This window comes from Saccopteryx bilineata, chromosome 4, assembly GCF_036850765.1.
Source record: "Saccopteryx bilineata isolate mSacBil1 chromosome 4, mSacBil1_pri_phased_curated, whole genome shotgun sequence".
In the NCBI taxonomy this organism is placed as follows: Eukaryota; Metazoa; Chordata; class Mammalia; order Chiroptera; family Emballonuridae; genus Saccopteryx; species Saccopteryx bilineata.
Window position 1 is genome coordinate 23,224,567 of NC_089493.1, and position 26,186 is coordinate 23,250,752.

At 40.1% G+C, this 26,186-nt stretch overlaps 1 protein-coding gene across 13 annotated transcripts in view; it reads right to left on the minus strand.

Annotated features, from left to right (window-relative positions):
- Positions 1-26,186, minus strand: part of NRXN3 (neurexin 3) — a 1,648,091-nt gene that overhangs the window by 1,020,263 nt on the left and 601,642 nt on the right. For 11 of the 13 annotated variants that reach the window (XR_010731057.1, XR_010731056.1, XM_066272922.1 and 8 more), the window contains 2 exons: positions 8,416-8,619; positions 1,856-1,882 (listed from right to left, as the gene is read on the minus strand). Coding sequence is in view for 10 of the 13 variants with exons in the window: in XM_066272922.1 (XP_066129019.1) it covers positions 1,856-1,882; positions 8,416-8,619 (231 nt within the window). In the remaining 3 variants the exon portion in view is untranslated. The remainder of the gene's footprint in view (positions 1-1,855; positions 1,883-8,415; positions 8,620-26,186) is intronic. The other 2 variants (XR_010731058.1, XM_066272928.1) reach the window with 1 other exon arrangement.

The following is a 26,186-nucleotide window of genomic DNA, read 5'->3' on the forward strand; positions in this document are numbered from 1 at the left end:
CTCTATCAATTTAATAAAAATCATTGAATTGTAGGCTTGCAATGGATGCATTTGGGGGTATGAAAATCATACCTCAATAATGCTGCTTAAAGAAGGAGAAAATTCCAGTATTTGGAGAAAAAGAATGTTTCAATTAGGCTTTTAATGATCTAAATGCCATGAGAAATGTCTGGCTAATTAGAAATGTTTAAACACAGCAAAATAAGACATTGCTTAATTTAACTGAAAATAATAGCAAAACAAGCATAAAGCTCTCTACTTTAGGAGGTGGTTGTATACATAGATTTTTACCACTTCTTCTTCTTTTTTTGTTAATTTAGAGGGAATTTGGCAAAAAAAAAAAGAGAAATGAATATAGGTTTATTACGTTTTCATCCTGATAATGTATCTCACAAGAAAGGTTAAGCTAACACTTGTAAAATATTTAATTTGATGGACTAAACAAGTAAATGAAAGGATTATTCTCTTTTATGTGTTTGTTCCAATAGAATGGCCCTCGCAAAGAAAAAAGCAAACAATGCGGAGATAAAACTGAGACTTCTGTGTGTTATAGATGCTCAACCAATCCAATTTTGTCCTCCTGGATCCACAGGAAGACTACATTTCCCAACATCCTTTGCATTTAGAAGGGAGTCATGTCTGACAAATAAAATATGTTCAGAACTGATGCATGTCCCTTCCAGGCAAGGCAATGTACCATACTTCTTAACCATCCAAGCTCACTCTTTCTTCCCTATGGATGCAGTTGGAGGTAAAGACCTCCAAAGTGGTGGGCCCAGCTCACAAAAGAGTCTTAGATCCTTGGATTACTTCTTTGAAGAAAACTGACCAGAAGACCTTCCCAATTTGCACTGGACTTTGCCTGGACAAGAAATAAACTTTCTTTTGTTGAACTATTAAAATTTTGGGATGTTTGTTACAGCTAATCACCCTAACTACCTAACTACCCTAGTTAGTAAGCTATTTAATTACCTTAACTAATAAAATAGGCTGTAGGAGTCAGAGCATATTTCTTCCTTTCTTCCTTTTATCATCTAGGCTTATCCTTTTTTTCCGTCCCCGTCCTTCCTCTTTCTCTTCCTGTTCCCCTACCTACCTCATCATCTCCAGTTACTGCGCCTTTCTGAAGCAGAAGAAGAAACAAAAGAGCAGAATACATACAGGCTTCACCTTCTTAAAAGCCTTCTTCAAGAACTGAACTATTTCAATGGGATAAAGTAAAAATAATAGGCTGCAATTCTTCATTCTGCAAAGCCAGAATTGTGTCCTGAGCCTTAGGTTAAAATGTTGCATTATCACCAAGAGCAGTGTTTTTTGTCCATCCTCCTAAAAGCGAAAATAAATCCTACATCTAAAAACAAAACAAAACAAAACAAAAACCTAACCGTGATAAATGCCAGGAAAGAATTGTCAGAGTTGGCAGCCACCTTCTGGGTCATGAACTTTGCTTTTATTTCCTGAAGCTTTTGGTAGTGGAGAAGTGCATTCTGGTTGCTCTAAGGCTTTTTGTACGGTCTCCCCCCTCCCCTTCAGGGTTATTTCCCTCAAAACAACAAATTACCATTTTAAATCATTTTCAAGTTGTTTCATTATCCGGGTGCCCTTTCCTCCTTTTCTGCATATAGAGCAAATGCAAGGAAAGAAGACAGGACCTGCCCCAGTTCAGAAACCACACCCCTGGCTCTTGCCATCACCCCACCCTTCACCTTGTTAACCCCAGTCACCCCCCCCTCAACTCTAATACTCAAAAATAAAATAATTCAAATCAAAAACAGCTCATAAAACAGTAAACAAAATAAAGCCAGTTTTTCTTTGCTTTTTTAAAGAACAAAATGAAACTTGAGGGAAAACTTACTGGAGTTACAGTTTATCCTGATACAGTCTAGATGGGGAAAAATAAATGAAAGATGAAATTGCATCCTTCAAGGTAACAGCTGCAGACATCCAAAAACAATCAGTCCACCCTTCCGGGGACAGACACACGCAAGAAATGTGGCCATTTTATATATATATATACAGTATGCACAAGTTTAAGGGTGGGTGTATATGTACAGTATATTATTTAGTAAAGTTGGATACATATATATATACACACACACACATATATATACACATATGTATAGAGATATATACTGGTATACATATATATCCACAATAGACACCAAGTATGCTTTTCCCCCCCCAAATCCTATTCAATTAGATAAAGTATTTTAAGCCTGGACTTTGGAATATTAATTTTGTTAAACTTTGAAAATTATTCATAAAGTTCCCTATCAAATGCAGGTTTTATTTTATTTCTACCTACAATTGATTTTTTAAAATTTTTCTTTAAAAGTAGCATCAACAAAATTTTGTATTAGTTTCCCAAAGACATTTATCTCCAGTCTGGACACTTTGCTATCGTTTTTTTTTTTTTTTTTTTAAATCTGTCCATGAAGTTTTTCAGTGCAGTATTTAACCCTTTCTCTTTTTCTAAAAGCAAACTCCCTCCACCCTCTCCTTAGGTCGGGCCCCAAAGGCTATAGAAATTTGCAAAGGCAGACCTGCCATTGTCTTTAGAGGTAAGGAAAGGGTTAACACCACCTGGTCATTTCTTGTCATAAAATGGCCACTTGCAAACAGCTAACCGCACAAACACCCATCCCAGATTTTAGAGAGGTGGGGTTGGGTGTGGGGGAAAAGGAGTTAAGTGATGTTATCACAATTGCTTGTGTCGTCTGCTATTGTTTCAAAGGTTCCCAGACCAACCCACTCATGCAGCCCATCTCTGTCTTCCTGCCCAAATGCTCAGACTGAATCAAGTGCCTACAGCATTCAAGGAGAAGGCTGGACGGGTACATGGGGAGGAGGCCTTGGACGCCTTTGACATCCTACCTAGTTCATTCATTCTGTGATTCTGCATCTTGAGGAGAGAAAATATTTCACTTTTAATTTTTTTAATGACAAATAGAGGGGAGAAAGGGTGGCTAATTTTCCATTGCTGGTAGCCAGACAAGGTGTTGCATGCCAGAGTTCAGAGTATCTATCCTTTTATTGTTATAAAATAAACATGTGTCCATGTTTAGAGTCATGAACACACAGCATTAAAGGTCTTAAGAAGAGTCAATGGATATTAGTAGGGGGCTGGGCAGGCTGGTTATGAAAATGTGTCTGGTTAATTTTTACCAAGCTGCCCAGTTAAGCCTAAATTTGATTTATGATAGTGGAAATTCCAATAATAACATGTTAAAGTCAGATATTAAAAGGTAGAAGTAAAATGATAAAGGAAGACAGTTACAGGAAAAAAATACAGTTCAAAACTCTGGTCTTCCCCTGCTTATGGTTGAACAGTTACGCCCAGTAGCTATGGAGCATTTGGTGAGAACTAATGCCACCATTTGAATTTCTCAAACCATTTTAAGGGAGCAAGTTAAAAAATGAACCCAGTGGCAAAGGACAAGGAAGAATGAAACTATATGAAATCTAAACAGGCGTGATTTATGACACCCAATTCATTCTGAGGAGGGAGACAGGAAGCTTATCTGTTCCCCAGAAGAACATCTCTTGGGAAAAATCTGGGTTTGGTTTCATGCGGTTAGGTTTGTCATGTGTCGTCAACCGCAACAGAAAAGTGGGAGCAAACAGCCCTGGAGCAACTGGTACGATCACCAGGCAGAGGAGGCCACGCCCCCGTGAGGACAGGCAAGGGGAAGGGCAGGTAGGGAGGAAGGGTTGGGGGGTGGGTGGGGCTTCAGCTACTGGTTGCACCGACCATCACCCAAAGCCGGAAATGCCTCTTCCTGATGTATTAAAGGGGAATGGGCAGGTGTATGGGCATCCTAAAGAGAGAGGGATAGAGAGTAGGTCTAAAGTAACAGACTCAAGAAATGTAAATAGGGAATGGTTTTCTCTTCTGATTTTGGTGTAACTGAGCATTTTATTCTTAGACCCCCAAGTCTAGAGAAAGAAGTTAGTTTGGGCTCATTTCTCTGGGTTCACCCAAATGGTTCCCTGAACTGAATGTTGTCTTTAAACCAATATGAGGACTTGGAGATTTCAAGATAGCAGACAATTTGTTATTTTAAGTCAAGAAGTGAATAATTATTTTGTCACTTAACCTAAAGAATAAGTGTGGTTTGAGGAAAAAAATCTACCATAGTCCCTTGTTTATAGACTCTGAGAGGGTGGTTTTAATAGCAACGGGATATATATATATATATATTTTTTTTTTTTTTTAATGAATCATGGAAATTAGCCTGGGAATGAAATTTCCTTTGGATAATTCTTCAGTAGCAGCTAAATTTCTTTCTCTAACTTAGCTGTGGTATGGTGTTTGAGAGGTGTGTGTCTCTCCCAGTCTGTGTGTATGTTGCTCATTTTGTTTAACTTAGCTTTTTGTCTTATTTTAATAAATGAGGAGAAACAATTATTTTCCATGTTGAAGAGTTCTGGGTTGAGCTTGGAAGAGATGAATATTTCTAGGAGTTGCATGGTTTTGGGAGGGTTTGTTTTTTGTTTAGTTTAGTTTTGTTTTGTTTTGTTTTTAGGTGAGAAGAGGGAAGATAGTGAGGTAGATTCCCACATACACCCTGACTGGGATCCACCTGGCAACCCCATTTGGAGTGAATGTTTGAATCAATCAAGCTATTTTTAGCATCTGAGGCTGACATGCTCAGACCAACTGAGCTATCCTCAGTGCCCAGGGCCAATGTTTAATGCAATCGAGCCACTGGCTGTGGGAGAGGAAGAGCAAAGGAAAGGGGAGTGAGAGGGGGAGAGAAGCAGATAGTCACTTCTCCTGTGTGCCTTGACCAGGAATTGAACCCAGAATGTCCATACACTGGGCTGACACTCTATCCACTGACCCACAGGCCAGGGCCTGGAGTTGCATGTTTTCAATGATTCATATAGTAAACTCTAGTCAGCAAGTCCAAGTTTCCAGAGAGAGAACATCTGGAGAATTTGAGTGCAGTTAACCAAACTGCATGCTTCTCCCTCTGAACCACCACCATTGAAGAAGCACCCCAAAAACTTTGTTGAGGATTCTTAAGGGCCATGAGTGAAGCTTCACTAATACTGACTGATTTTTTTTCCAGTTTGGCTCAATTTAAACCAGGCACCAAGAAATAAGGAGAGTGCCTGTGTGCATGTTTAAAAGGTGGCCATCATGAAAAGCAGTCAGAAGTCATTAAGACAGTCACGTGATTGACCCACAATACTGATTGATCTGTGGAGGTAACGGATAACTCAAGATGATCTAACAGTTTAGAAACATGGGTTACAGTCCCAGATCTATTACCAACTTTTTATGTGAGCTCTAAAAAGTTATATCTGTCTTTCTTTGTTTCATACCTTTGAATCTAAGCATAAAAATGCTTTCTTGATTTATCTTACAGAATTATTTTGAAATTAAAATAAGACAATGTTTTTATATCTTGAAATATACTATAATAATAAAACTACATCTTTTATTATAGGTTTTAGTTCTAAGGGAGCAAAATATGATTGACCGATACTTAACAACTTTTAAAAATGTGCTGAGTGTTGCAGGGCACGCCTCATGCCTCCAACTACCACACTTGCTTCTCTAGAAAACAAGGCCCTTCGAAAAGCCTCATCACTTTGACATTTGGAGATACGTTAGAGAAATCTATACTAGATTTCCATATCATGAGCTTAGATATGTAACCAATTTGAAATAAATTGTGCCTGTGCTCAAACAGAGACACGATTTAAACGGAGTGAGGAAAAGCGATCATTTGCAATTAGTTAATGGGGAATGTATGTTAATATGAACTCTGCTTGAAGATGTATTTTTCTATAACCAAGGAAAAGGATACATAAATTCGTGAAAAGAAACATTTATAAAGGTATATTTTGGGGAGGGATGGAAGGAGAACCTTCAAATCCAAGCATGAACATGAAGAGTTGTGTATACACAAGTTTAGGAAATTTAAGGTCAGTTTTCCTTGTTAGGTTTGAATGAAAGGTAAATACATTCAAACTAGTAGAACCATGCCTTTCAGAGAGAAAAGCAGGCACAGCTGCCTGGGGAGAAGCACAGCACTCTCTAGGGAGGGGCTAACTCTCTTGTGAGTAACAGGCTTCAACTTAGGAGGAGCTGGACTTAACCCTGGGACTAAAGGAGCCAACAGGCAAAGGCAAAGTCTGACAAGCACATCTCTCAGATTTTAGTGTGAGTATAAAATAGAGAGATAATGTTTCTAAGGACACACACAGGATCTATGACTGTGTGTGTGTGTGTGTGTGTGTGTGTGTGTGTGTGTGTAAGAGAGAGAAAGGATGGGTCCATCTCCTTCCTCATCCCCTTTTATTTATTCCACCCCCATTTCTCCTTCTGAGGCATGCGACTCATCACAGCTGGCTTTCTAATCTTTACAAAACAACATCTAAAAGTAAAAAAAAAATCTATTCCTTTAAAGGCCATATCATATGTATTTCCCTAGAACCCCATGGGGCTGAACCGTCTTCATATCTAGGGTTCTCTCTTATTAGAAATAGGTGCAGAGTTAAAAATTGTCTTCATTGTCTTTTTCTGTGCACTATTAGGAAGTTATATTTGTTTTTTAATTTTTTTTTTTTTTGGTTTGTGGTTCTTGTTTCTTTTTTACTTTTTAAAAAAAAGTTCTTCTGCTGTTTTTTAGAGCAGACAATCTGCTACTGGCTGTCATTTCCGGCAACATTGTCTCTGTTGGTTTGTGGAAGGTGGGGAGGACGGTGCTGGGGAGGGAAGGCGAGAGGGGCGGGGGATGCCAGCCCCTGCAGGCGGTTCAGTACGCTGTGTTCTCAAGGCTGTTTGCTATGCGGGCCGCAGGCTTTGGGCCTTTGAAGGGTTGAATACCATCTTTTGATTTACCATGGCTGATGGTGGGGAGGACTGCACTCAAGAACACAACAAAGATCCAGCAAAAGAGAAAAAAAAAACACACAAAATAACCAAATACACACACGTACACAAACAGAGGAAAAACCAAGAGACACACTGAAATCAAATGAGGTTGGACAAGGAAAAGGACATGGTGTTGTAAAAGCTGCAAACTAGAAGAAAAAAAAAAAGACAACTAAACAAGCCACTGCTCAAAACAGTCCTTGGTGTCCTAGAGATTTTTAGGGTTGTAGCCTAGGCAGTGTCCAGGTGTGACCAGCTGACCTGACGGCAGATAAGACTGGTGCAAATTCAAAACCCCGGCTTTCCGCCAGGCCGCCAGGGTTTTAGAGGGTCCTGCATCAGATGCATTTCCCCATCGTGTCTTCACCATGCCTCTGACAAGACAGTCCACGGAAATGATTTTAAAGGAGCTCTGTATCCAAACATACTCTACACACCCAAACAAATCCAGGTGTCGAAAGTCTGGACTCAGCTCTGCCGCTGATCCTGTCAACACAGAGCAATGACTTTCCACCGAATAGAATCAGCAGAAAAGGAGTGGTGATTTGTTCTTTTCATCCAAAAAATCAAGAGGTCCCCATTTTCCACAGAAAATCAATTAGAATTCAGTCAAGAAAATAGAAACAGGAGAGAATATGAGGCCATAGCAAGGGAATTTCAAAAGCGTCTTGTTATAAGTAATAACAGAGGAAGAGCATATCCTCTCCCAATAAAGCTATACATTTCACATTACCAAAAGTTTTCAATATTAAGGAAAAATGGATATGTATTATCTGAGGACATCAGAGTAAATTGGCGAGTAGCAGGGTGATATAACAATCTTTATAAAAAGGACTGCTGAACAATGGGTAAGAATGTCCAGAAGGAAGACAGGGATACAAATCAGAAGCTGCCTGCTCCTTCCACATGTCAGAGAGTCCAAATTTACGGAATAATTTCTCCAGTGGGACGACAGAAAGAATCTGATTTGAGCTCTCCACTAGGAGAAAGTATAAGGAGATACCAGTGTCATCAGGGCCACCAGAATTCCTCATCTGAGTAGTCACTGTGGAGCTAGAAATGATCCAACCCCACCTCCCATTTGCCTCCACTTCCTGCCCTATCCTAGCCCTCAGCTTTGACTGTTTTGAGTGGTGACCAACGGGTTGGACTTAATGAGAATGTGATTGATCAAAAGATGGACCAAAGTAGCGTGTTTTACACAAAGCTAAACAGTTCCATAAAAACCAAGAAAGGAAACTTAGAAAACAAATAATCTAGTTTTTTAAAAAAAACAAAAACAAAAAACAAAACAAAACAACAAAAAAAAACCACCACTGTCAGAAACCAGAGATTGACATCAAAACCTCATGCAGAAACAAGGAGAAGGTGTTTATTGCTGTTGGATTTTATCCTTGGTCTATTAAACAAGAAGTCAGCAGCTAACTTTCAAGAAACAAACAAAGAATTCAATCAAACCAATGAAAATCAGAAAAGAAAGGGAAGACAAGCCCAAACAGAGTGACAGAGGGTACTCCATACGATACCTAAGTTAACCATGAGCTTGACGCGTCCCCCATCCAGCTCCAAACGCAGAGTGTCGGCCGAGTCCCTGGAAGTAGTAGCCACCAGCAGCCCGTATGCTCGCTGGGACATGAAGCGGAAGGACACATCCTCCGCCTCGGTGTGCATGACCATGGGCATGATGATCTTCATGTACATGCTGCCGTCGTAGCTCAAGATGGACGCCTCTGCAAAGGAGAAGGGAAGAGATCGTTAGGGTGAAGAATGTCAGTTTTCCTGAGTTTCCAGAGTAAGCAGAGCAGGATAGAGAGGGAACCCACTTGCAGACAGGTGACTTGAGTTTGTGGGACCTCCATTACCACTTTTAATCTACGTGACCTTCAGTACACCACTTACACTCTGAGGTTCTATTTCTTCATTTGCAAAAGGCATACGAAGGCACTGGTTGCTGCCCTACTGTGCTCACAGATTTGTCAAGGGTTCCAAATGAAATAATGACTGTGAAGGCATTTTGAAAAAGTGAAAGTGCCTCCACAAATAGTAGTAAATGTAATTCTGTATGCAGTGGATAAAACGAAAGTACATTAAACAAAACTTAGGCCCTGGCCAGTTGGTTCAGTGGTAGCGTGTTGGCCCAGAGTGTGGATGTCCTGGGTTCAATTCCTGGTCAGGGCACACTGGAGAAGCACCCATCTGCTTCTCCACCCTTCCTCCTCTCACCTCTCTGTCTCTTCTCCTTCCCTCTTGCATCCAAGGCTCTATTAAAGCAAGGTGACCCTGAGCGCTGAGGATGGCTCCAGGATCTTTGCCTCAGGCGCTAAAAGAATGGCTCTGGTTGGAACAGAGCAAGGACCCCAGATGGGCAGAGCATCATCACCCCCTAGTGGGCTTGCTGTGTGGATCCCTGTCCGGCCACATGCAGAAGTCTGCCTTTGCCTCCTCTCCTCTCACTAAATAAAAAAAAAGGGGGGGGGAGACTTAGAATCCTGTATTTAATGGGGAATAGGAGGAGAGCAGCAGTTTAAAACAGCCACAGCAAACAAATCAATATTTAGCAGAGAATAGAGAAAAAAGCAGCAGCACAGCCTGACCCCATAACATCCCTAGTGGCCAAGCCTTGTAAGAATTTGCTTGGCCCATGCAAAGAAGAATGACAGAGTTGGAGATAAAACAAAAAAGGCTAAGGACACCCTTGAGAACCAGTCATTTTGCTTTTATTCAAGTAGCACTGCTAAAGGAAGAAACCAAGTCACTTTTATTTTGATACTTTCTATAGTCTAAGCACTTTGGTTACCAGCCATCTTTAAGACTCCCCAATATATTATCTCAACTAATGCTACAATGTATTGATAGTTCTATTATTCCCACTTTCAATGCTCTTAGAGGAGGGTGTTATCATCCCCTAGTCACGCAGTCTGGATTTTAACCCAGCAGATCCAACACCAAGTCCAGGACCCATTCTGCAACAGCAGACTGCTCAAAATGTGAATTTGTTTAAACATTCCTTTAGCAAACATTTTTAGAGAATAGAGGAAGACAGTGTCACTCGCTGTCTTACGAAGCCAATAGGTCATGGGGCTCAGAATCAGGCACTGAGTAGGTCCTTATTAACATTTGCTGTTGGCAAATAGCTGCCACCTACCTACACGTATTATACAGGATGCACATATTTAACAGATAAGGTCCTGTTCTGAACAGAGATGTGGCACACACAAATAACTGCACTATAATAGAAAACGGTGAAACAACACAAGAAAGATCTATCATTAAAGACAGTGATGTTCAGGAGGGACAGGCTGTGGCATGTAGGTGAGGAGAGCAGATGGGTAGAGTCTAAACCAGTCTTGGTAGATGGGTGGGGTTTGTATGAAAGAAATTATAACATCAGATTTGACAGGTAGGTAAAATTGCACCCCTGTACACATAAAATAAAGGAGGACACTCAGATAATAACAAATTATTCAATTTAACACAAGCATCTAGCATATTTTGGTAAGTAGTTATAAAGATAGTTTTGAGATTGAAAAAAAGCCAGTGGACTTTGGTATACTCTGTAATTAAGTGAATGGTTTTAGATTATGAGCTGCTACAATATACTCATTTATGATACTGTTGCCAGGCATTCTTCTGGATGTGAAGAACATAGCTGTGAGCAAGAGATCAATGTCTTCTTCCCTCATGTATAAACAGAATCAAAACAGGAAGAGTCCAGACAGACCACACAGAAAGTGCCAAAATAACCTGTGTCACCACCATACCTTCATCCTATTTACATAATGTACAAAAGTCCATGAAAGGCAAAATAAACGCAGCTGCTTGTTCCTGGGAAGCAGCCATCAGCCAGGTAATACCCATGACGTGCTAACAGATGTCCATCACAATTTGAAAACTCTAAGGAGATCACAGATACAGGTATGTTCGCTGCAAACACTATCACAATAAAAGATATATAATCAGCTGGTTGGCTCAGTGGTAGAGCGTCGGCCTGGCGTGCAGGAGTCCCGGAAAGGATTCCCGGCCAAGGCACACAGGAGAAGCGCCCATCTGCTTCTCCATCCCTCCCCCTCTCCTTCCTCTCTGTCTCTCTCTTCCCCTCCCGCAGCCAAGGCTCCATTGGAGCAAGGTTGGCCCGGGCGCTGAGGATGGCTCTGTGGCCTCTGCCTCAGGTGCTAGAATGGCTCTGGTTGCAACAGAGAGACACCCCAGATGGGCAAAGCATCGCCCCCTGGTGAGCGTGCCGGGTGGATCCCGGGCGCATGCGTGAGTCTGTCTGACTGCCTCCCTGTTTCCAACTTCAGAAAAATACAAAAAAAAAAAAAAAAAAAGATATATAATCAGGCTCTGTTTTCAGATTGCAAACATAATCTAAATTTAACACATGTTTCAGTTGTAAAGGAAAAAACTTTTATTTCCTGAAAGAGCAGAATCACAAGATCAATAATTATAACTAAAATTTATTGAGCATTTACTATTTCCCTGGTGCTACCTAGGACTTTCCATTCATTAAGAAGACATTTAATCCTCACAAAAGAATCATGAAGAAAACAATATTATCATCATATTTTATAGATAGCAGGTCACATACCTAACTAATGGCAGAGCTGGGAGTTAAACACAGGCAGTGTGATTCCAATGGCTGTATACTTAACCTTTCTGCCAAATTGTCAGAGAGTTATGCTGGGAGCACACCCATGTCTCCTAGGGAGCCAAAGCCCACCCTTAATGCTTAATGGTAGAGTGCAGTGCTCTTGTGTGTATATATGTCTGTGTGTGCATGCATGTGCGCACACACATGCAAACATATACCACTATTTAAGGCTCTTTATTTATGAACTCATGAAATGATATAAACATAGAGAACATGGATATTTCTAAATAACATCATCTTATGTATAAATACGTACAGTGTTCTGTGTATTTGTATAATTATGAGCACCACTAAACATTACTAAGTACCATCTACTGTACACACCCATACATATGGACACTCTTTTTTAAGGGATATTTGGGTATTCATTGAGCTGTGAAATGATTATTTTTATGCCTTCAACTTAACTATATTCCAAAATTAATGGCCACAGTACACTGGATCTGTCTAGAGCCAGAACATGTATATAAATGGACGCATCTTTATATCAGTGTTGGTAGTGTCAGAGAATAAATATCAGGTGACTATGTAGTTAAACAGCTAATGATATAAAATAAAGTATGTATCTCACTGTGTACCTTAGTGTGTATCTATGTCAGTACACTCTATTATTAACCTGATATTTTTTAAGGGGAGGGTGATGAAGCAGAAAATTTGATATAGGAATCAGCCAAAATAAAATCTGTTCCAGGGTATATTAATTTGCTTAAAAGGTTTCAACCACAAGAAGCAGCACAAATAGAATACTAATTTGAGGGGGGAAATTAGTCTAGAAATAAAAGCTATTCATTCTAAAATCAACTTGTTTAGTGATAGTGAGAAACCACATGATGGAATGCCTGCCTACACAATGGTTCTTATACAGTTCCCCTACTCTTTCTTTTCTTTCTTTCTTTCTTTCTTTCTTTCTTTCTTTCTTTCTTTCTTTCTTTCTTTCTTTCATTACTCCATTTTGTCTTAAGTGAATATTTCTTAGCGCACTATTTAAATTCCTTTAATGACTCTTAACTATATTTTTGAGCTTCTTTCCTAATGGTTACTCCAGGGCTTACAATATACATCTTAATTTATCAGACTCTACTTTATATCCATACTAACCTAATTCCAGTAAGATATGGAAAATTTACTACTAGTAGATTTAATGATACCCCACATTCCCCTGGAACTCTGTTCATTTATCTTCATTTTACTTTCTTCTGTTCAGATTTTATAATCTCCTTTGTTCAAGCTATCATCTTCAAGTCTGCAGATTTTTCCTTCTGCAAACCCAAACCTACTGTTGCATATTTCTATGAGTTTCTGTTATTATGACTTTTCACATGATGTCTATACATATTACAAACAATACATTGTTATAACGATTGCTTTGTAAAAACATGTCTTGGCCCTGGCTGGTTAGCTCAATTAGAGCATCATCCCAAAACGCCAAGTTTGCAATTTGGCAGTTCAATCCCCAGTTGGGAAGCAACCAATGAACATACAACTAAGTGGAACAATAAATGAATCTCTCTCTCTCTTTCTCTCTTTCTCACCCTCCCCCCCTCAAATCCATCAATAAATAATTTTTTTAAAAAAATGTCTTTCTAAGAAGTGAAAAGGAGAGCTCAAATATATTTATAGAGATTTGTTTTTTAAAAAAATTTTATTGAGTTTATTGAGGTGACATTGGTTAATAAAATTATACAAATTTCAGGTACACAATTCTATAATAAATCATCTATATGTTGCATTGTGTGTTCACCATCCACTCAAATAGCCTTATAGAAGAGTTTTATTTTTAATGAAGCTTATTATTTACCGTTTCTGTCTCTCTTCATTTCTTCTTCTGGATTCAAGTTACCATCTGGTGTCATTTTTTTTCTCCAATATAGCTTTATGCCTTTGTATTTTATTGTCAAATATATCACAATTCTGCTATCGGCCCAACAATACAATTTTATAGGTATCGTTATATGCAATTGCTTTTAAATCAGTTAAAAGAAGAAAATTAAATGTCTAATTACATTGTCTTTTATCATTACCTACATAATTACCTTTACTGAAGTTCTTTGTTTTCATGTACATTCAAATTATTGCCTGTTGTCACTTCCCTTCAGTTTGAAGAACTTTATTTAGTAGTTCTGATAAGGCAGACAGACTAACTAGCAATGAATTCTCTGTTTTTGCTTACCTGGGAATGTCTTTATCTCACCTTCACCTTTGGAAGATAGCTTTGTTGGATATAGGATTCTTGGTTGACATTTCTATTTCTTTCAGCCTTTGAATGTTGTCTCTGTGCTGTGCCCTTCAGTGTTTCGGAAGAGATGGCAGCTGTTAATCTTTTAGTGATGCCCTTGCACAGGATGAGTCATTTTTCTCTTGCTGTTTTCAAAATTTTTTTGTTGTCTTTTAACATTTTTATTATAATGAATCTGGATGTGAATCTCTTTGTATTTGTACTGCTTACAGTTCATTGCACTTCTTTGCTGTATAGATTAGTGTTTTCCATCAAATTTAGCAAAATTTTAGTTACTACTTTTAAAAATATTTTTTCTGTCCCCTTTTCTCCTTTCCTTTCACTACTCCCATATACTAGTAGATTTAATGATACCCCACATTCCTCTGGAACTCTGTTCGTTTATCTTCATTTTACTTTTTTCTGGTCAGATTTTATAATCTCCTTTGTTCAAGCTATCATCTTCAAGTCTGCCGATTTTTCCTTCTGCCAACTCAAACCTATTGTTGAGTATTTCTAGTGAGTTTTTGGTTTAGGTTATTGCATTTTTATTTTTTATTTTTATTTATTCATTTCAGAGAGGAGAGAGAGCGAGAGAGAGAGAGAAGGGGGAGGAGCAGAAAGCATCAACTCCCATATGTGCCTTGACCAGGCAAGCCTAGGTTTTTGAACTGGCAACCTCAGCATTCCAGGTTGACACTTTATCCACTGCACCACCACAGGTCAGGCCGGTTATTGCACTTTTCAACTCCAAAATTTATATATAATCTCCAAGTAGAAATTTTAAAGTTGAAATATAACTTAATATCTACATATATATATATATATTTATCCCTTTATTAATATTCTCAACTTGATGAGTCATTATTATTTTATTTTCCTTTAATTACTAAAGCAAAGTTTCCTTAATTTCTTTTAATATTTATCATAACTATTATGTAGTCTCTGCCTGCTAAGTCTAACACTTGGTCTCCCTCAAAGGCAACTCCTATTGCTTTATTTAGTCCTGTGAATGGGTCACATTTTCCTGTTTCTTGGCAAGTTTCACGTGTTGTTGAAAACAAGACATTTTAGGTAATTGTAGAAAGTTTGAGTACAGCCCCTCCCACCACCACTACTACCAGTAACTGAAATCAGTCACACAAGTACTGTATGCCTATGAAACTAGCCCCCATTGGAATCCCTGAACTCCAGGTTTAGGAAGCTTTTCTGGTTGGCAAGACTCCACATATGTCACTGTCATATGTCACTGCTGGAGAAATTAGTAAGTATATCCTGTTGAACTCAACTGGGAGAGGATTCCTAAAATCTTGTTCCTGGTTCCATCCAGACTTTATTCTACATGCCTTTCCCTTTGCTGATTTTTGAACTCTGTAACTTTTGCTGTAATGAACGATAACGATGAATATAAGAGCTTCTGGGTTCTATGAGTCCTTCTAGAGAATTATCCAGATGGGGGGGGGTAGTTCTAGAGAGCTCTGACACAGGTATATGTTGTCTTGTCTTTATAACATGTACAATTGTCATGTATTTGCTGTACATTTAAATGTGGTCATTGTTCTCACCAAGCCTTTTATCACAGTTTCTCATTTTCTGAGAAATTTTTTATATCTTTTAAATGCTTGAATTTTATAACAATTCCTTTGTAAAAAAAACAACAACTCATTAGTGTTACATTACCAAATTTGTTTAGGTTTATGAATGTCTGTGCTCTTTATCTTTGGATTATGCCATGGTTTCATATAACCCTTGAGTCATACTTTATTTCATACAGAATTTTTACAGACATTGCTTTGTTATATTTTAGATCGTATAATGTTAATATTCTTTCATAGGCGATAGATTATAGTTTATTCAACACTGAGATTTGTATTGATTATGTCACTGAACTTCAAGAAATAAAATAGTATCCTTCAAGCATATAGAGATGGTAAAATATGGGAAGAAAATAAAGAGAGAGATGAAGAGCTCAATCAAGGTTGTACATGAGCTTCCTTTAGCCACCAGGACGCATTCTCATTTCTGAAGCTTTATTAAATGTCCTGCATCAGAAGTCACTCCTCCTGGTTAGACAGTGCATCCCAAGGCAATGGCAGGGGGTATAATAGGACCTTTAGTCCATTTAGCCCTCTTAAATTCTCCTATTGTCAGTTTCTGTTACATGAATTTCCCTCCTGTAGCTATTTCCACTACTCGTTAGTCAAAGGTGGGGCCAGAGAAGAACATCTATTTAGTCTATTTATTTCCCTCCAAAAAGTATTAGAAATAATTTTGAACTGGACAGTGCTATCCCTGAGGAACACAGGCGGTTGGCAGCCTGACCATGCTTGCCTATTCATCTGGGCTTGGCTTCAGAATCATATGCCTTGTCCCTAGTTTTTGAGATTCATGATACTAAGTTGTGCTTTTTTCTTCCTTAGGGCTAATGATTATTTTTGGCTGATATACTCTTTTTTTTGTTTAACTTGAAAGAGAAAGTTTCTGGTAGGCAACTTTTACCTATTACCTTCCCACTGCTTAATATAACCAAATTATTACATCTAACACCAAAGAAACAGAATATAATTAAATCTTAAGAGATCTTTAGTCTTACGATAAACATGTATTATATTATATGTAATGAAGTCCTAATCAAGAAGTAAAAACCACCTGACCAGGCGGTGGCACAGTGGATAGAACATCGGACTGGGATCTGGAGGACCCAGGTTCGAGACCCCGAGGTCACTAGCTTGAGCGTGAACTCATCTGGTTTGAGCAAAAGCTCACCAGTTTGGATTGAAGGTTGCTGGCTTGAGCAAGGGGTTACTTGGTCTGCTGAAGGCCCACGGTCAAGGCACATATGAGAAAGCAATCCATGAACAACTAAGGTGTCGCAATGAAAAACTGATGATTGATGCTTGTCATCTCTCTCCGTTCCTGTCTGTCTGTCCCTATCTATCCCTCTCTCTGACTCTCTGTCTCTGAAAAAAAAAAAGAAGTAAAAAGCATAAGAAAAATACACAATAGGAAGTGAATTGTACAGAGGTTCTTCTTTTTTAGACATACCAGGAAGTGACATTATTTACATTTAGTATAACTTTAAAGGTGAATGCCAGATTGGTAGGCAATAGTAGGAAAGGGGTAAAACAAAAGTACTAGACAACACAATTGATGTGATATTGCTAACAAACGCAGAGGATCCATTGACATCAATAGAGTACTATGAGCAATTAGCCATGTGCTTTCATGTAGTGGACTTTGCCAGTTCTCATTTTGCACTGAGTAAACCAAGCAGACTACTTCCATCAGCCCTTGGACCGTCCCCTATGGAGAGAAGATCCTCTCAGGCCCAACCTTATAAGGAAAGTATCATTAAATAATCACTTCTCTCACCCTCTTCACTTCCTGTACCTTTAAGACATCCTCCTGCTCACTCACGCAGCTATTGGCCTTACACATTCCTTAAGTGTGTTTTATTCTGACAAAACTTCCAAAATATACAGATTGCTTCCTCTTCCAAATTGGGCTAATCTTAGTGCATAAAGCTATGTAGAAATGCCTGCCAGGTTCTAAATCTGTATTTTACAGCAGCAGCAGGAGCAACATAAATCTCTAGTTTTGAATAGAAAACAGTAGCCAACAGTTGCTAACAGTTCCAGGACATCAACAGAGCTGATGCTAGGTGATATTCTCTCTCCTGTGGACAAGGCCGAGAAGAAGTAACTTTTCACGTTCTCAATATAATGCTGCCATTCCTTACAGCCATACTGGCTTCTCATTCCCGAATGACTAAACTACTCTAAAGACATGATGAAATGCCTGACCAGATGGTGGCGCAGTGGATAGAGCGTCGGACTGGGATGTGGAAGGACCCAGGTTCGAGACCCCGAGGTCGCCAGCTTGAGCGTGGGCTCATCTGGCTTGAGCAAAGAGCTCACCAGCTTGGACCCAAGGTCGCTGGCTCCAGCAGGGGGTTACTCGGTCTGCTGAAGGCCCACGGTTAAGGCACATGTGAGAAAGCAATCAATGAACAACTAAGAAGTCGCAACTCGCAAAGAGAAACTGATGATTGATGCTTCTCATCTCTCTCCGTTCCTGTCTGTCTGTCCCTGTCTATCTCTGCCTCTGTAAAAAAAAAAAAAAAAAAAAAAAAAAAAAAAAAAAAAGACATGATGAAATTTTTTATTGACATTTCTCACTTTAAGAAACACATGGGGCCCTGGCCGGTTGGCTCAGTGGTAGAGCATCAGCCTGGCGTGCAGGAGTCCCAGGTTCAATTTCTAGCCAGGGCACACAGGAGAAGTACCCATCTGCTTTTCCAACCCTCCCCTTTTCCTTCCTCTCTGTCTCTCTCTTCCCCTCCTGCAGTCGAGGCTCCATTGGAGCAAAGATGGCCCGGGCGCTAAGGATGGCTCCATGGCCCCTGCTTCAAGCGCTAGAATGGCTCTGGTTGCAACAAAGCAATGTCCCAGATGGGCAGAGCATAGCCCCCTGGTGGGCATGCCGGGTGGATCCCGGTCGGGCGCATGCGGGAGTCTGTCTGACTGCCTCCTCATTTCCAGCTTCGGAAAAATACAGAAAAAAAAAAAAAAAAAAAATGCACGTATGTACTTTTAGATACTTTTTATTGTTAAAAAAAGAAAGGAAAAAGTAAACAATCCATGAATACATAAACCTTGGTTTATAAAATATAGAATTTTATAAAATTTTAAAACATAACATTTATAAATAATAGTAAGTTCCTGAGAATTCTTCTGACTCTTTAAGTCAGTTCCAGAAAGCTGTACAGTGCAGAGCTGTACTTACACATACGGGGCAGCCTCCCATTCAGAATCATTGCTCAGGGTGCTTGCTGCCACTGTGACTATGTAAGTTTGGAGTTAGAAGATTTGATGAAGGCTTAGATCTGCAAGTTATTTAACTATGAAACATTCTTGGACCTCAGTTTCCCCTTCAATAGTACATGCAATAATAACACTGAATCAGTCATGATACAAGTAGGAAGGAGATGACCCACTCAAACTGTGCCATTCGATGAAGTTTTAATAAAGTCAATATTTACAAAGATGTCAGTAGGGGAAAGTGGATCCTCGAGGCGTGATGCAGTGTTCAGAATTATTAAGAGAAGACCACTATTACTAGGTCTAAGAAAAAAAGGGGAAGGTTAATTGCCGGACCATGAGGAAGAGAAGTAGAGAGAACGTGCATGTGTGCTATGAGTGCCTCACAAGAGCTGTGGCCTTAGGTCAACAGGCACAGCCAATGGCAGCCCCTTCACAGGGAAAGAGACAGGAAATGAAATATCCAGACCTCCTTCTCATCCTTCCATCTCACCTCCTTGGGGTGCTTCCAACTGGGAAAGCCCATCTGAAGTACAGAGGGTAAAGGAACCCGATAATGCCATCCACTGTAGGATAACCTTCCGGGGTGAAACGCTGATATAGAAGGGTAAAGAATAGATTCAGAATTCCAAGAAAAGGCATCCATCATCCAGATGCACCCTGAAACATGAGTATGATAGTATCCCAATGTCTGATATTACTGCATGCTCAACAAATGGTGTCTATGTGGGCATGAGTGTGTTTTTGTTTCCATGATGCCCAGAGATAACCCATAGCTTCTATGTGAGGATAGATACTTCCATGTTAGAGGTGGTACTGGTCAACAGAAAGGGCCTCAGTGTCAGGAGGCCCACACTGCACTCCAAGTTCCACCTCTTATGGCAAGCAACCCCGAGAAAGCTGCGTGTTCTCTGACCTCCTTTGTCCCTTATTCACTTTTGAATAATATTTTTTAAAAATCACATAATAAAACAGGTTGAAAGAGCTCTGCAAACTGTAAAGTAAAATGTAATTGTGAGCATTCATTATAGTGCTTTGTTAGACCTCTTCATTATAAAGTTTACTTTGATTAGATAGAGAAATAAGACAGAAATTCTGCTTTCTTCTGCTCTCAGATTCCCTGTACAATGGGTCTGCTTTCACAATCATGACAGAAGTTTCACTCAAGAACCCTGGAGTTAGAGCTAGTATGACTCATGACGGTCATGGGCAGACTATGAACAGTGATTGAACCCAATATTGTGGTCCAGTTATGCTATTCACATTGAAAGACAGATAGCACTATTCTGTAGACTTTCAATTTTGCCCACAGGTTGCTGTTATGGTCTTCTTGTCAGTATTCTAGAGAATATCTTTGATCTTTCATTATCACTGATGATACCTGGACACTAAAATTTGAATAAAAGTTTTACCTTTGAGCCATTAACAGGGATGACTAACTGCAGGTTAGGATCTGTAGTAAACAGATTTGTATACCTACCACCTTTGTTTTATTCTAGAATATTGTTATACAATATCACTGAGCTGCTATGGTAAAGTGATTAATGGCCAACTATATGCCTTTACTCACTGTGTCTCCCAGGCTAATTGCTGGTGTTTTGATTTCCAAATGTCTGGCTCGAAGGCTCAGAGAACTGTTCTGCACAGAGCTGTGCTCACTGGAATGTGATTACCTTAGTATGGTCTAAAGCCAGACCAAAGAAACATGTTCTCTAGAGTAAGACATCAGATAATTTCATAAAGATATAATAAGCCACAACTGTGGAGCGCCCAACCATTACATCTCAATTACTTTGTCCCAAAAGATGGAGATGCAAGCTACAGCTACCACTCCCTAAGGTAATAGGATCCTGGGGTGGATATTAAGCAAAGCCCAATATTGTGCTTAGCCTGCCAAACATATACACAAAAAAAGTTGTAACTGTCTGGCAGATGACAGGGATGCATCATACACAGGCTGCTTCTGCAGCAACAACAGAGAACACAGCTAAAATTAAGCTATAAACACTTCTTCTTGTCAGGGCTCCACTCCCCTGCAAACAGAAAGTTGTTTTATAGGGCTGGCAAAGTGTATTGTAAATTATATTACCAGCCCACAGCTGATGAGTTTATAAGTCTACAGGGAACAAGTTATCTGGCTCTGTCACCAGGCTTAGCTTGCCAAAACTGAATGTGAGGCGCACCAGTCTGAGAGATATTGCTAAAACTTAGAAATAAGCGGGCCAAGAATAGCACTGGAGCAGGAGAAGAAAGGTACTTGGTACATGACATTAATTTGTCTCTCAAGTTTTCCTGTTGGAGCTTCTTTATGACTCAGTGACACTCTTTAGCGGTGTCTGAGTCAACACTTAATTACATTGCAAACCACAAGACGATCAAGGGTGTTGTCTGATGAATGGGTGGACAGCTTCTAGTAAAAATAAAAGTCCCCTCACCGTACTGTACCACCCACCAAATGTTTCTGGCTTCTTGTTGATTCTCTAGCTATCAGAAAGTATCTTTTCAGGGTTTTTCTTTTCCTTTTAATTTTATCTTTTTCCTCCCCTGAATTTTATTTTATTTTTTGCTTAATTCCTTCACCTTTTTCACCCAGCCCCACAGTCCCCTCCCCTCTGACAGCTATCAATCTGCTATGAGTCTGTGTCTATTTTGTTTGTTAGTTCATTAGATCACATATGAATGAGATTATATGGTACTTGTCTTTCTCTTACTAGTTTATTTCACTGACAGTAACGCTCTCCAGGTCCACCCATGCTGTCACAAAGGGTAAGATTTCTTTCTATTTTTATGGCCCGATAGCATTTCATTCTGCAACTGTATCCACTCATCAACTGATGGGCAGTTGGGCTGTTTACAGATCTTGGCTATTGTAAATAAGGCTGCAATAAACATAGGGGTGTATATATTCTTTTAAAATTATCTTTTTCTTTTCTTGTTGTAACTGGGCTGGAAATAAATTCAATCGTGTCATTTTTCAAGTCAAGTACTTTCAATGGCACCATATGACTTACCACTTAGCATTGCATTCCAAATCTGAGACAACCTGGCCCCCGGCCCCATCTCCAGCCCAATCGCCGGTCTCTGCTGCGCCGCTTCACTTTTCTCTTAGAATGTGCTATTGGTTCTAAGACCATACCTGCCTGTGTGACTGCTCTCGCTGTTCCCTTCGTATGGAATGTTCTCCACTTATCCAGCTGGCAAGACCTGGCCTATCCACTAGGAGTCAGCAAGGCTTGTTGGCTCTGTCTTCAAAACTGAATGAATCAGCCCTGGCCGGTTGGCTCAGCGGTAGAGCGTCGGCCTAGCGTGCGGAGGACCCGGGTTCGATTCCCGGCCAGGGCACATAGGAGAAGCGCCCATTTGCTTCTCCACCCCTCCGCCGAGCCTTCCTCTCTGTCTCTCTCTTCCCCTCCTGCAGCCAAGGCTCCATTGGAGCAAAGATGGCCCGGGCGCTGGGGATGGCTCTGTGGCCTCTGCCCCAGGCGCTAGAGTGGCTCTGGTAGCAACATGGCGACACCCAGGAGGGTCGCAACATGGCGACGCCCAGGATGGGCAGAGCATCGCCCCCTGGTGGGCAGAGCGTCGCCCCCTGGTGGGCGTGCCGGGTGGATCCCGGTCGGGCGCATGCGGGAGTCTGTCTGACTGTCTCTCCCTGTTTCCGGCTTCAGAAAATTGCAAAAAAAAAAAAAAAAAACCTGAATGAATCAGACACTTCTCCCCTTTTCCACATCCACTCCCTTAGCTAAAGTCCCATCCTCTGTCTTCTAGCTAGACTTCTAATTATTCCCCCTAATTTCATTCTTTCCCCTCAAGGCTATTTTCCCCATGGCAGCCAGAGTGATCACTCCCTTCCCCCACTACACCCTCCCATACCTTCCTAATGAACTTCATACACCTTTATATTCCTTGCCTGACTTATAAAGTCCTACGTGATTTGTTTCCTCTCTATGGATGTTCACATGTCCAGATACTTCCATGTCACTGCCTTTGTCCTGGTATAATGATTAATAGCATCATCTTTTTTCTCAAAAGTGTGCTTGCTAGTTTGGACTTAAAGTCGCCAGGTCATCCTACTTCTATAGCTCCTCTCTAATATTCTCCCCTTGTTCATTACAGCTGAGCACAATGGCCTCCTTTTGTTTCTTTCAACATGAACACACCAGTTTGTTACTGAATTGGGGCATTCAACCAGCCTGTGCTTCTGCATGGAAGTACCTGCTACCTGATCTTTTTGTGTGGCTGTTTCCTCTCATTCAGGCTCTGGCCCAAATAGCTTAACTAGCATCTTCTCTTCTCAGAAAGGTATTCTCCAATCATCCTAACTGTACCTCTCCCCAGCCATATTCCACTGCATCAGCTCACTTATTTTTCATTAGAGCACTTACAATATCCAATAGTTTCTTGTTCATGTGCTTATCGGACCCCTTGTTCTAGAATATAAGCTCCATAAAAGCAGGTACTTTTTCTTTTTAGTTTACTACTGTGTAGCTATCTCAAAGAATGGCTGACTGGCACATAGTAGTAAGTGCTTAATAGTAAGATGACAGATAAAAAACCTCAAGACTCACCTTCGCTGCAAAGCCTACCCTGGCTACCTGCACTTGCTTTCTAGGTAAGACTGACCACTCCTTCCCCATGACCCCATTCTATCCGGTATGCATATGTGTTACACCTATAACACAAGACTTTGTGCCCACGAGACTATTTTCATGTGCATTTCCTGTTGGTGACGTGTTTGCTTCTCTCCAGATGCTGCAAACAAATAGGAAGGCAAATTAGACTTCCTGTTCATTTTTTGTTTCCTTTTGTCTTGATTGTTGTTTTGAAGTTTTTATTTCAAACGAACGTACTTACAGAAAAGTTGTAAAAATTATACCAAGTGTTCTTACACTGCTCATCCTACTTCCCCTAATGCTAACATCTTACCTAACTACAGTATGATTATGAATAACAGGGAATGAAACATTGGTACAGCATGTCAAATAAATCTCAGGTCTGATTCAAAGGTTAATCCTTTTTCCACGAGTGATCTTTTTCAATTCCAAGATCCCACATTGCATTCATTATTTCTCCTCAGTCTCCTCCAGTCTAACAATTCCTCAACCCTTCCTTGTCTTTCATGTCCTTTAAAAGAGTACTTGTCAGATATTTTATCAAATATGCTCATTTTGAGTTTGCTCAATGTTTTCTCATAGTTAGAATGAAGTTACACATTTTTGGCAAAAATACCATAAAAATGGCAATGTGTCCTTGTCTCACTGCCTCATATCAAGGGGTTCATGGTGTTGACACGTCTTGTTACCGGTGATGTTTTCTTGATTACTTGAGCATGTTGATATCTCCCAGGTCTTCTCATTGTCAACTAACTGTCTTTATCTCTGTACTTGATACACATCTTGGGGAAGACACTTTGAGTCTATGCAAATCCTGTTTCTCCTCGTACTTCTGCCCACCAATTTCAGCATCCATCAGTGGATTTGGTAGATCTTATCAGCAGCAGGTACTATGGTGGTGTTTGCCTATGGTGACACTTCCTTGCCTTCTTTCCTTCCATATTTATTACTTGGAATTCTATTGTGTCTTTCCTTTTTAGCTCTGCCTGCCAATGGTTATCACCACATTTCTGACACACATATGCCTCTACAAGTACAGATATGAACAAAGAAATCAAGTCCTCAGTCTGTAGAGGAGGCCCTATACTTGCTAGCTTTGTAACTGAACAGGTTACTTCATCTTTCTGAGCCTCAGTTTCTTCCTTAGTAAAAGAAGGATAATACTAGCATGTGATTCATTAGGAAGAATATTCAACTCCTCATTATGAATTCACTCAGGCACTGGAGATTCAACAACCAAAGAGGCCACCTTGACTTCCAGTCTTGACTAAGCCAGTCCTGGGTACATGTTAAGCATAGCAAGACTCCAAAACTGTTCTCTTCAGTTATGATTAATAATTGCACAATTTCCTGACCAATTCTGGATTCTTAAGGACTTCAGTGAGCACTCAGATCCCATTCCTCACCCACCAGAGGCATTTTTTTCCCCTTTGGCAATTTCCACTGACATGAGCATGATCAAAGGCATGCCCCTCTCTATAGATATGCAATTTTAATAATTACCTTTGCTAAACACATCAGAATCCTGGGAGGGAAGCCCAATTAAAACACAAGGAAAATCTTTAATGAAAGGTAAATGTTAAAAGTTCTTAAAAGAGGGCTCTCCTCTTTCTAAATCATTCCCTTTAGGTCCCAGCCTATGGAGGGACTGGATCCCTGTCACGTGGGCCAGAGGAAATATTTGAAGATAGAGAAAACTGTAGCGGGTAAATGTTATTCTAGCTCTGGGAGGCGAGGCCTGCCCGGTTAACAGCGCTGTGCTGGAGCCTAGCAGACCCCCAGGGGAGCCCAGCCAAGCGGGCGAGCATATCACGCAAGCCCAGTCCAAATGTCACTCTAACATTTGCAGAGCTGAGTGGAGCTGCTTAAGAAGAGGTTTCCAACGAGAAGGTCAAGGATGGAAAAGCTGTTTGCAGAGCTGAAAAATGTATCCGGGAAGGTGCAGCCATTCTGTGGCGTCCTCTTTTTCCCTTCCCACAAGCATGTTTTGTTTTGTTTTGTTTTAGGTTATTAGCCCGTGTGAGTTTTGGGGCTGGCAGTTCCTCACACAGACAGAATCCCTCAGGAAGGCTAAGGCGGATCACTGATGTATGATTTCAGAGGGGATGAGATTATAGATTCTTCTGCCCTCTAGATCAAACAGCTTTTATTTTGTTTTCATTTTCATTCTCTAAGTCCTTAGTTGGTTTCATGTGTCTGTAGTTGACTCTTGGTATTTCAAAATTTAACATTCACAATTTTGACATTTTCCCAAAGAATCCAAAGAGTTATTGTATGTGCTCATGTATAATTTTAATCAGCCCCGTTGAGAGCCGGAAGTGTGGGAACTTAGTGAGTAAGCCTGGTCAAACACTTGACAGCCACCTCACTGTGAGGCTCCATGCTTCTTCTATATTTAATTTTGAAATATTTCATTCAAACAAGTAGAAATAATGGCATAATGAATATCTGTATCCCTATAATGGGGCTTTTTAAAATTTCTAACATTCTGGTTATACAATATGTGTTTCAGATTCTTTTCAATGAAATAAAACATTACAGGTGTCAGTACCTCCCCTTTGTGACAGTCCCCTGTCCCTTCTTTCCCAAAAGTAACTTTTTTACAGGGATGTTCCTCATGTCTACGCATGTTTTTTATATTCTTAATATATATATGGATCTGTGCATAAAATTTTTTTATTATTTCACATGCTTACAAACTTGATATAAATGGTTTCATTCTGTGCATGTTATTCCTTATTTTACTTTTTTCATTCAAGATTATGGCGTTGAGGCCCACCAGTGTTTTGTTTTGTTTTTAAAGGAATACTCCTCAGTTTTAATAGACTTTATTTTTTTTTAATTTTTAAAGACTTTATTTATTCATTTTAGAGAGGAGAGAGAGGGAGAGAGAAGGGAGGAGCAGGAAGCACCAACTCCCATATGTTCCTTGACCAGGCAAGCCCAGGGTTTTGAACCAGCAACCTTAGAATTCCAGGTCCACGCTTTATCCACTGCA